At 40.1% G+C, this 12,548-nt stretch overlaps 2 protein-coding genes and 1 long non-coding RNA gene across 6 annotated transcripts in view; 2 read left to right on the top strand and 1 right to left on the bottom strand.

The window, feature by feature from the left end:
• Positions 1-2,509: 2,509 nt before the first annotated feature.
• On the bottom strand, positions 2,510-4,653 carry LOC110521600. Its single transcript, XR_005040877.1, has 4 exons — positions 3,708-4,653; positions 3,299-3,575; positions 3,034-3,186; positions 2,510-2,901 (listed from the first exon to the last, which is right to left on the bottom strand). It is a non-coding gene; the product is annotated as an uncharacterized LOC110521600 (long non-coding RNA).
• A 479-nt stretch (positions 4,654-5,132) lies between these two features.
• Positions 5,133-6,105, top strand: dad1 (defender against cell death 1). Its single transcript, NM_001160576.1, is given in 3 exon segments — positions 5,133-5,471; positions 5,619-5,779; positions 5,889-6,105. Coding segments are annotated over 2 exon segments (342 nt in total). The 5' UTR covers positions 5,133-5,260; the 3' UTR covers positions 5,750-5,779; positions 5,889-6,105.
• A 2,041-nt stretch (positions 6,106-8,146) lies between these two features.
• Positions 8,147-12,548, top strand: part of LOC110521599 (zinc finger protein 774) — a 16,513-nt gene continuing 12,111 nt past the window's right edge. For all 4 annotated transcript variants that reach the window (XR_005040876.1, XM_021599270.2, XM_021599269.2 and 1 more), the window contains exon 1: positions 8,147-8,558. The gene's annotated coding sequence lies outside the window, so the exon portion shown is untranslated. The remainder of the gene's footprint in view (positions 8,559-12,548) is intronic.

Here is a 12,548-nt window from a genome sequence, read left to right as displayed (position 1 = left end):
TCTCAGTCTACATTATCACAGATGGTCTACACAACTCTGTTGAACTCCTCAGGCTGATCAACATAGACCTGATGAGCAGCTCCCTCAACCACCCGAGACAGGGAAAGAGAAGGGGGGAGGAGTGAGGGACTGAGGATCAGCTCCATTTCACACTTTGGGATTTCAGGGGTGTTGTCAGTTCTTTTGAACTCCACTCTTATGTCTGCTATTGTGAGCTCAAAAGAGAAGCCCACTGTGGTCTGCTCACCCAGTGCTTATAGGTCAAATGTGAATTCCATAAACTTGAATACCCCCTCAGTTTTCAAATCAAGTAGAGGGCTTGCGCTGTTGCACGATAGCAACCAAAGCCCAGGTAAGTCAGTTTATAACATTCCATCATTGGTTACTCAGAGTTCCTCATATTTACATTGCCTGCAGCCTCAGGCCTTATGGGGGTAACCTTGGAAAAGTAAATCCAATTTCTATTCCTTCCTCTATTACTAATAGGGATAGACCAAATGATGTTGGGCTGGATGCTGATAGGGGAAACTTGTTGAAGGATCAGATAAATTATTATTTTAGGCTATTTACAGAAAAACAAGTCCTGAATGCTTTGCTAGCAATAGACAATAAGAAATCCAGAGGGGCCGAACAATTGGATCCTGGTCGGCTGAAGTGTGCATCATTGTTGGCTCAGTAACCCACATTTTTAAACATTGCTTCAGGAAATACTTAAAAAGTATGGAAATCAGTGCTGCCACTCCATAAAGGCTAGGTTAGTAGTGATCTTAATAATTATTGGCCCATTTCAAGGCTTTCTGTCTAGCTAAGATTCTTGAACGCTTGTTAATGTACAACTTAGCTCTTTTTTTATATGAGAAATGTATTTTGAATGTAAACCAATAAGGGTTTAGGCCTAGGCATAACACTATTACAGCAACCATTTTAGTTGTTAATGGTCTTGTCAATACTTTAGACTCTATAATGAAATGTGCTGTTTGTGGACCTGTCAAAAGTTTTTCATACTGTCGATAATGCTATTTTATTGAATAAACTGTCCTCGATAGGCCTGAGCTCTGATGCCTGTTCATGGATTCATGATTATCTTAGTGACAGAACTCAGGCCATTGTGATTGATGGGGTTAAGTTCATTTCTTGAAGTACTGTACATAAAGATGCACCTCAGGGGTAAATTTTGGGACCTGTTCTCTTCATTATTTATATAAACACAATTGGTCAATCTGTTAAAAACTGTCAATTTAATCTATATGTGGATGGTACTATTATGTATGCTATTGCCCCAACTGTTGATCTGGCTGTGTCAAAACTCCAGTCAGATTGTATAGCTATGCCGGAATCCCTTGCTAATTTAAAACAAAATACATGTCGTTTTTAAACGCTCGTATGAATGTTTCAGATGAACTACATGTTTACTCATTAGATGCTTTGAATGTGTTCATGCATAAAAATACTTAGGCACTTGGATTGATATGGAATTGACATTTTTTTTAATACAGACGAGCTGGTTAAAAAGCTAAGATTTAAAGTTGTCTTTTTCTACAGAAACAGATTGTGCCTTTCTCTAAACAGTAGCAAGCAGATTATTCAGTCAACCTTTTTTTCCGATCTTGATTATGGTGATATTATTTATCAAAGTGCAGCTGCTACTACTCTTATACCTTTGGATGCCACCTACAATAGTGCCCTTCGTTTTGTTACAGGCAACAGTTTTGATACTCATTACTGCATCATGTATCAAAAGGTTGGCTGGACTTCGCTAAAGACCCGTACATCTCTACATTACTCCCTTTGTTGTTTACAAGGCCCTACTTCATAAACTTCCATATTATCTAACTTTTCTGTTGAAGTATAGACACCCGAGTCACCTAACCCATTCACAGGATTGGTTAACTCTTCAGGTTCCTAGGGTCTCCACCGAGATGGGTAAACCTGCTATTAGTTTTAATGCAATTTAAAGTATTGAATGGACACACACACACACACACACACACATTATACAGAGCACATTATTCCCTGTTAAAATAAAAGGTTAAAAAAAATCAAAAATTAAGTATTGGCTTGGTTATGATTTCTTATTTACATTTTTTTCTCCTAGCACTATAGGTGATAGGTGACTTTACGCTACATTTGACCAGGAAGGTCTGTGAGGAGGGGTGCTATGGGATTATTTAAGATATTAATTGAAGAGGTAGGGTTTCAGATGTTTTCAGGAAGATGGGCAGGGGCTCTGCTGTCCTAGCTTCTGGGGGACAGAGAAAAGCTTGGACTGTGCTGAGTGGGAACTGCTGTAGGGGTAGGAGGGCCAGACGAGCAGTGACAGAACAGAATGCTCAGGTTGGGTTGTAAGGTTTGAGCATAGCCTGAAGGGAGGGAAGGGCAGTTCCTCTTTGTGCTCCGTAGGCAAGTACCATACTCTTGTAGTTGATGTGAGCTTCGACTGGAAACCAGTTGTCCGCAGCGGAGTGTGGTGACATGGGAAGGTTAAACACCAGACTATATTTTGTCTGAAAATGTTTATTGAAAAGATAAATACATTTGCACAATGATCACTTGTCTCTCAAATACATCCTTAGCTAGCTAGTGAATGGTGATATTGATTAGCTAGCTAGCGAAATTTTGCTATATTAGCATAGACATGACATCAGCCAAAACAAGACATGGTATCAATAACAAGATACAACGAGCTGAAATGAGCCACTTACAAACACCCACAAGGCAGCTTCTTGTCATTGTTGCTAGATATAGGACTGTTCAGTATCATAAAGGACACCTTCCGGCCAAATCAATGTGAGCGCATCATTTTCATGACAATGTCAGCCAATCTGTCTATAGTGTCTTTATCAAGTAGGCCATGAAACCTCACATTGAAATCCGGACCAAATCTGTTAACTCATTTTTGACCTGGGAAAGAAAGATGGGATCGTAAAGATTAGGGAAAAAAGGAGACAACATATCAAAAGAAAGAGTTAACCTATATTATCTTTAATCCCTGAACCACAGGCCATGCCACTCAGACAACCAGTCCCCTCTCACCCCAGGGTCCTGCGGCTCAGATCAATGCCAGTGGGTTGAAGAGAGTGGAAAAGGCTATTCGGGCCCAAGGGCAGCCTGGTCTGGTCAATCCTGAGGTTGCATCTACAGGCATGGGCTGGAAGCCCCAGTGGTCAACCAGAATCAGGTGACTGACTTGGATAGGGAAAGGAAGAAAGAGCCATGTTACTCCAAGTTCATATGCTTTTCATCATAAAGCCAAAGATTAGCCTCTAAAGAGTGTGTCAATGTAAACTTCTCCTCTGACCTCTCAGGGTATTGAATGGCATAAGATGCTGCCAAGTAGCAGTCCAGACTGTGACCCAATAGGAGCATGCGATCCAGGTCAAGGGCCCGCCTCCAGTGCTGACTGACTGCTCCTCAGCCAGAGCTGAGTCCATGGGGAATTGGGGTCTGGAGCTATGTCCGAAACCCAGCAAGTCAAACACAAAGAGTGGTTGAGAGCGACAGAAGGGTCTAGGTTAAGTATCCAAAACCCTCCCCCAAATCCATATCATGGACCATCCTAAGAGGTGTCTGTGCAACTGGAATAGAGGAGGAAAAGGGAAATGGTTAGGTGGACTCAATGTAGTACAAAAGGTATGTCCACTCCACTGGAAAAGTGAATATTTGGTACTGACTGACAAAAACACTATAGAGAAGGGGAGAGACAGTACCAGGCTTGGGAGCATTTAGCTGGTTCCTGTTGGTGACAGTTAGGGTCCAGGGTCTCGGAAAAGGAGAGGCATGGAGGTGAGACAACAAAAAGTGCGGGCGATACAATGTGACATAATCAAGTAGTCAAGTCAGGACTGGTGGGTACCTGTGAAATACTTTCAGACATATTAGATAAGGGGACTAACTGTCAAGGATCTTGGCTTCTGTGCTCTTCAGAATGGACATGGGCGTGGGGCACCATGAGGGCCACCACTCCCAGCCAGATACTGACTTACAGAGAGGACACACACTTCAAAAACAAAATCCCCATTAAATGTCTATTATGCAAAACTGTTATCAAACCAAAGTGCTCACTATTCATGATTATTTCCACAAACTTACTTTGGTTCAGTATTGTTATAGGTACTAAGCTATATGGAATTGTTTTAAGAAGGTCATACCAAGAAACATTTCGCTATTTGAGTTTGAATTATTTTAAGAGTATAAAAAGTATTTTTTTTAATATAAATTATTTTGGGCCTTACTGCTATTAACCCATTCAAAAGCATGGTATAACAAATTCACTACATGGAACAGGTAGTCTGCAAAAGATTCAAAAGGAAGTTTGTTTGGAATTGTCTGTCCTATATGAGAGAGATACAAGATCAGGAAACATTATTTATTTTGAACATGTATTAACCCTTATTTTCAGCACTGAACAGTCTAAGCACTGTCTAAGAGGCAATTAATGCTCGATCTGAAAATGCTCTACTAAGCTATATAGAATTGCTTTAAGAAGGTCATATCAAGGATCATTTGCTATTTAATTTTGAATTTTAAGATCCATTAAAGTAAAATAAATATATACAGTACCAGTCAAAAGTTTGGACACACCTACCCATCCAGGGTTTTTCTTTATTTTCTACATTGTAGAATAATAGTGAAGACATCAAAACTATGCAATAACACATAGGGAATCATGTAGTAACCAAAAATGTTTTAAACCAATCTAAATATATTTTATATTTGAGATTCTTCAAAGTAGTCACCCTTTGCCTTGATGACAGCTCTGCACACTCCAAAAAAGTATCTAAAGGAAGTTTGTTCCGAAGTGTCTATCCTATATCTTAGAGATATACGAACGTTCAGGAAACATTTATTGTTATATTTACACACTTTATGATCAACATCATAAATCAAATTACAACTAGAATTGATAAATTCATAAAAAAGGAAATAATCAATCTTTAGTGTCTACCATGCACAACGGTTATCAAACCAAAGTGCTCACTTTTCTTAATTCCACTAGTTTACATTGGTTCAATATCGTTCATCGCAAACTAAAGTCATACAGGGACATAGTCATACCACGTAGAATCAAAGTCGACAGATGGGTCGTTGTTTATTAACATGGAACTACTGTACAGTGGATTATATGTTCAGGAGGGAATGTTGTTATTGTTACACCAGTTTTATTGACACGTCATTTTTTGCGCTACGTCTGACGGAAGCGTATTTGACAAACAGTTTGATTCTCTCTGTACCCTTTGGGGCTTTTTGTTCATAAGGAAACATGTCCAACTCGGTAATTTCAGTTATTTCTCGATTCCTGGAAGAATACACGACCAAAACATCGAATAAATTGAAAGTGGTCGACGCGTACCTTTTCTACATCTTGCTAACCGGTGCATTGCAGTTTCTGTACTGCTTGCTGGTTGGCACCTTCCCATTCAACAGCTTCTTGGCCGGGTTCATATCATGTGTTGGCGCCTTCATCCTGGGAGGTAATTGACACACTGCACGGTCAATTTATTTGCATAATCTTGTGATATTAAGCAGTATTATACGTCACTGAAATATGAAGATAATCAATGGTAGCCACCATTATTGCTGAATAATCTATCTTCTCTTTGGTCCCTCCCTGCCTACAGTCTGCCTGCGTATCCAGATTAATCCAGATAACAAAGGAGACTTCCTGTCCATCTCCCAGGAGAGGGCCTTTGCAGATTTCTTATTAGCCCACACTGTTTTGCACCTTGTGGTCATTAATTTCATTGGTTGAGAAAACCAATGATTTAGATCCTCAGAACAGGTGTGAACAGTATATACACACACACACCCTCCCTCAATGTTTTTAATTGTTATCCAGTGTTTTTTGTCAGCATGTTACTAACATGATTCATGTTTATTTAATTTCACAGATGAACAACTGACATGACCAAAATGCACCTGTCACCTCAAGACAACATTCATACAATTAGATTGACCCTGTCTGGAAGTGCAGGGACAGCCAAATAATGACAGTAATGGCCTATATGTTCTACAAATTCCTGTAATTTGGGTTTCTGAAATAATTATTTTGTACTGTTTGTATGATTGTTGCAATCCGATTGAAATAAATGAAACAGAATTCTGTTGAAAAGCTACTGAGTTGTGATTTAATGAAATGTCTTTCCTTGCCAGTATTGGCAATGATTTTCTTAGGAGACTTAGATCATTCCATTGCTAGCACTGGAGAAGACTCCACATTTTTCAGTTATTCTAATAAAGCTACTTGCATTGTAGGGCAATAGCTGTGACCTAATGATTATCTTTAGACTTGTAGTTTTCAAATATTAAAGGCAGAGGAATACACTAAATTCAAGGATGCTTTTTTTCCTCTGTAAACTTGTCCCTAGGTTATTGTGCACAGCCCAATGGGATATCAACTATCTATCCAAAGTTGACCTTGTGCTGTGCTCATAACCAAGTGGGAAGGTGGTAATTATCAGTTGTGAAGTCGTAAATACAAGTTGGATGCATTCACGTGTTTTGAACTTGTTGAGATATGCTGATTGGCTGATGGCAAACAAGCTGCATCAATTAAAAAGTACAGCTATCATGCTCGCAAACAAATTATAGTGTTAAAAATACATATTAACTCTTTATATGGGAATTGGCCTATATGTATAAGGCTAAATTGAAATGTTTCTTACAGAATAAGTATGAAATGCATTTGCATAACCATGGTAGCGATTGATAAGGCACAGTTTGGAAATTATGGGAAAATGATTAGACCAAAGGTGTGTACACTGAATCCAAACCTTACACTGTTGATTTTACATGCATTCTACTGTAGTTTACGCCACATTTGTTGATTGCAAAATCTGAAAATACTCTGGATACATTCAGTAACACGATAAGATGATTCCTGGAAAATGTGGGGTAGGTGGAACAGAAAAACAGTCAGTATCTGGTGTGAACACCATTTGCATTATGCAGCGCAACACATCTCCTTTGCATAGAGTTGATCAGGCTGTTGATTGTGGTCTGTGGAATGTTGTCCCATTCCTCTTCAGTGGCTGTGCGAAGTTGCTGGATATTGGCGGGAACTGGAACACTCTGTCGTACATGTTGATCCAGTGCATCCCAAACAATGCTCAATGGGTGACGTGAGGTGAGTATGCAAGCTATAGAAGAACTGGGACATTTTCAACTTCTAGCAATTGTGTACAGATCCTTGTGACATGGGGCCGTGCATTATCATGCTGAAACATGAGGTGATGGCGGCGGATGAATGGCATGACAATGGTCCTCAGGATCTCATCACGGTATCTCTGTGCATTCAAATTGCCATTTATAAAATGCAATTGTGTTTGCTGTCCGTAGTTTATACCTGCCCATACCCTAACCTGTCCACCACCATGGGGCACACTGTTCACAAAGTCGACATCAGCAAACCCTTATCTCACATGACTGCATATTTGTGGTCTGCGGTTGTGAGGCTGGTTGGACGTACTGCCAAATTCTCTAAAATTACGTTATGGTAGACAAATAAACATTACATTCTCTGGCAATAGCTATGTTGAACATTTCTGCAGTCAGCAGTCTCAAAACTTGAGACATCTGTGGCAGTGTGTTGTGTGACAAAACTGCACATTTCAGAGTGGCCTTTTATTGTCCCCAGCACAAGGTGCTCATGTGTAATGACCATGCTGTTTAATCAGCTTCTTGAAATACCACACCTGTCAGGTGGATGGATTATCTTGGCAAAGGAAAATTGCTCACTAACAGGGATGTAAACAAATGTGTGCACAAAATTTGAGAAAATAATATTTTTGTGCATATGGAACCTTTCTGGGATATTTCATTTCATTTCACACATGGGACCAACACTTTACATGTTGCATTTATATTTTTGATCAGTGTATATATAATGTAATAAAATACCCCCTATAAGTATGTTCTTCTTCGTACATTGGTCTCTAATTAAATCATTCGACGGGCCTTTTCGTTCTATTCCAAACGTAGGGCAGTAGGATTCACTTTCATGTATGCACAGCACTTGGCAGTAAAATAGGAAAGTATTTTCAAACTCGGTGGTATTTGGTCTTCTCGTGTTTCCGTATGTAAATAATAAACTTTTCCTCCGAGAGGAAGAGGCAAAGCGAGAGGTTTCACTCTCGCCAACGTCTGTCCAAAAATAAGCACGATGCGTTTCTATGGGCTTATTTTGGATCTAAGCTTGTCGCCTTCCTTCATGACTTTCGGACAACCAACTCCCATTGTTAGGGCGGAGACATGAGCATCTCGTCATTATATACAGATATCTGTTTTACCCTGCTTTTCCCGGCCCTGTCTAGATGGGATACAGATTTTGTCGAATTGACGTACATATTTTTGCATTTTAGCTAACCCCAACTATTTTCATAACCTTAATCTAATGACCCTAACGTGCTACTCTAATTATCATAACCTGCTGCGTAAATTCCCCTAAACTCTACTACGAAAATTAAATTTGGACATAAACTGTATCCCTTCTAGACATAACCGATTTTACCCGACCCTCACAGATAATTCTGAAAAGCGTCCATGTAGCTAGCTACAGACAGGTAAATATATTTTCTGCATATATATTTTTCTAAACATATGAGCTTTATAATATTGTCATTTGATACGTTGGGTGTGTAGCTAACATTAACTATAAAAGCCATCTAGAACTAATTATCTACAATAGCTAGCTAGGTTAACGTTAGCTAACGTTAGTTAGTTTAGGGCAATTCCACGTACACTTAACATTTTCATTGAACTAATATCATCAAAATCAATAAATCAAAGTACGTTTTTGGGCTCATTCAGTAGTTTTTACCTAAATCCTGTTGAATTAAAAAAAAAATTTTATATTGCTTAAACATGCATTAAATTATACTGTTGCTGCTTCCTGTTGTCATGTCTTTTTGATATGGCCGAGTATCAAAACTGTTTTTTAAATTCATAATCAATATGCTGAAACAAGTCGTGATATTTTTAAGACCAATGCATAAGTTATTCGGAACACACGTTTTCAGATGACTTGTATCTTGCTAAATTTGTCTTTTAGAAACTGCATACGCACCAATATTTACCAAATGGTCACTCAATTCTGGAATTGATCAGCTTGTTCTACTGTATAATTAATAGCGCGCGCAAATTAATCACTCACATCGATATTGAAATTATTGGAACTGGGACAATAACAGCAGCAACATGTACCGTTTGCGCTCTTCTAACAGACAACCCTCAATGAACTTGTGTAAACTATATACACTACATGTGGACACCCCTTCAAATAGTGGATTTGGCTATTTCAGCTGTTGCTAGTTGTATAAAATCGAGCACACAGCCATGCAATCTCCATAGACAAACATTGGCAGTAGAATAGCCCTACCGAAGAGCTCAGTGACTTTCATCGTGGCACCGTCATAGGATGCCACCTTTTCAACAAGTCAGTTCATCAAATTTCTGCCCTGCTATAGCTACCCGGGCAACTGTAAGTGCTGTGGAAACGTCTAGGAGCAACAACGGCTCAGCCGTGTAGTGGTAGGACACAAGCTCACAGAACGTGACTGCCGAGTGCTGAAGCGTGTAGTGTGTAAAAATCGTCTGTCCTTGGTTGCAACACTCACTACCGAGTTCCAAACTGCCCCTGGAAGCAATGTCAGCAAAATAACTGTTCTTCAGGAGCTTCGTGAAATGAGTTTGAATGGCCGAGTAGCCGCACAGAAGCCTAAGATCACCATGCGCAATGCCAAGCGTCGGCTGTAGTGGTGTAAAGCTTGCCAACTTTGGACTCTGGAGCAGTGGAAATGCGTTCTCTGGAGTGATAAATCACACTTCACCATCTGGCAGTCTGACGGACAAATCTGGGTTTGGTGAATGCCAGAAGAACGCTACCTGCCCCAATGCCTAGTGCTAACGGTAAAGTTTGGTGGAGGAGGAATAATGGTCTGGGGGCTGTTTTTCATGGTTTGGGCTAGACCCCTTGGAGCCAGTAAAGGGAAATCTTAACGCAACAGTAAACAATAAAATTCTAGAATGTTCTGTGCTTCCAACTTTGTGGCAACAGTTTGGGGAAAGCCCTTTCCTGTTTCAGCATGACAATGCCCCCCGTGCAAAAAGCGATCTCCGTACAGAAATGGTTTGTCTAGATCGGTGTGGAAGAACATGAATGGCCTGCACAGAGCCCTGACCACAACCCAATCGAATGCCTTTGGGATGAATTGGAACGCCAACTGCGAGCCAGGCCTGACGCCCAACATCAGTGCCCGAACTCACTAATGCTCTTGTGGCTGAATGGAAGCAAGTTCCCACAGCAATGTTCCAACATCTAGTGGAAAGCCTTCCCAGAAGAGTGGAGGCTGTTATAGCAGCAAAGGGGGGACCAACTCCATATTAATGAGCATGATTTTGGAATAAGATGATTGAGGAGCAGGTGTCCACATAGTTGTAGTGTATATCTATCTATAGATGGCAACCAGTCATAGCCAGGAGCCATGTTTCCATCCACAGTTTTTATGTGAGTAAACTCATACCATATAAAAAATCACAGCTGTGAAGGAAACTGGTAGGTTCAGTTTACAAACGCAGACAGATAATTGGTTAGTTTGACATGTTTGGGATCGTTTTGTGTTGGTAAAATTAATTATGCACAAATATTGATATAACCATATCAAAGTAAACTTGGAGTCACGTGATGATATGGTGTGAGGTCCTCCCAATATGACTAGTGAAACCATGCAGTTTATTATGATCGATTAATTCAATTATTAACTTCACAGGGTGGTGAAAGTTCTTGGTAATCTTGATGCTTCTTTCCAATAAATATAGAGGTTCTTATTCTGGTGACGTGATGATTGATGCTTGGCTGCAGTTTGACAAATACAAATACAGTGCCTTGCGAAAGTATTCGGCCCCCTTGAACTTTGCGACCTTTTGCCACATTTCAGGCTTCAAACATAAAGATATAAAACTGTATTTTTTTGTGAAGAATCAACAACAAGTGGGAAACAATCATGAAGTGGAACGACATTTATTGGATATTTCAAACTTTTTTAACAAATCAAAAACTGAAAAATTGGGCGTGCAAAATTATTCAGCCCCTTTACTTTCAGTGCAGCAAACTCTCTCCAGAAGTTCAGTGAGGATCTCTGAATGATCCAATGTTGACCTAAATGACTAATGATGATAAATACAATCCACCTGTGTGTAATCAAGTCTCTGTATAAATGCACCTGCACTGTGATAGTCTCAGAGGTCCGTTAAAAGCGCAGAGAGCATCATGAAGAACAAGGAACACACCAGGCAGGTCCGAGATACTGTTGTGAAGAAGTTTAAAGCCGGATTTGGATACAAAAATATTTCCCAAGCTTTAAACATCCCAAGGAGCACTGTGCAAGCGATAATATTGAAATGGAAGGAGTATCAGACCACTGCAAATCTACCAAGACCTGGCCGTCCCTCTAAACTTTCAGCTCATACAAGGAGAAGACTGATCAGAGATGCAGCCAAGAGGCCCATGATCACTCTGGATGAACTGCAGAGATCTACAGCTGAGGTGGGAGACTCTGTCCATAGGACAACAATCAGTCGTATATTGCACAAATCTGGCCTTTATGGAAGAGTGGCAAGAAAGCCATTTCTTAAAGATATCCATAAAAAGTGTCGCTTAAAGTTTGCCACAAGCCACCTGGGAGACACACCAAACATGTGGAAGAAGGTGCTCTGGTCAGATGAAACCAAAATTGAACTTTTTGGCAACAATGCAAAACGTTATGTTTGGCGTAAAAGCAACACAGCTGAACACACCATCCCCACTGTCAAACATGGTGGTGGCAGCATCATGGTTTGGGCCTGCTTTTCTTCAGCAGGGACAGGGAAGATGGTTAAAATTGATGGGAAGATGGATGGAGCCAAATACAGGACCATTCTGGAAGAAAACCTGATGGTCTGCAAAAGACCTGAGACCGGCACGGAGATTTGTCTTCCAACAAGACAATGATCCAAAACATAAAGCAAAATCTACAATGGAATGGTTCAAAAATAAACATATCCAGGTGTTAGAATGGCCAAGTCAAAGTCCAGACCTGAATCCAATCGAGAATCTGTGGAAAGAACTGAAAACTGCTGTTCACAAATGCTCTCCATCCAACCTCACTGAGCTCGAGCTGTTTTGCAAGGAGGAATGGGAAAACATTTCAGTCTCTCGATGTGCAAAACTGATAAGAGACATACCCAAGCGACTTACAGCTGTAATCGCAGCAAAAGGTGGCCCTACAAAGTATTAACTTAAGGGGGCTGAATAATTTTGCACGCCCAATTTTTCAGTTTTTGATTTGTTAAAAAAGTTTGAAATATCCAATAAATGTCGTTCCACTTCATGATTGTGTCCCACTTGTTGTTGATTCTTCACAAAAAAATAGTTTTATATCTTTATGTTTGAAGCCTGAAATGTGGCAAAAGGTCGCAAAGTTCAAGGGGGCCAAATACTTTCGCAAGGCACTGTATTCTCGCTCTTATCAAAATAATCTCATGTAGACTAAGACTAGCCTACCTGCACTGTATCT

Source organism: Oncorhynchus mykiss, chromosome 30, assembly GCF_013265735.2.
Source record: "Oncorhynchus mykiss isolate Arlee chromosome 30, USDA_OmykA_1.1, whole genome shotgun sequence".
Lineage (NCBI taxonomy): Eukaryota > Metazoa > Chordata > Actinopteri > Salmoniformes > Salmonidae > Oncorhynchus > Oncorhynchus mykiss.
This window is presented reverse-complemented; position numbering and strand designations above follow the sequence as displayed.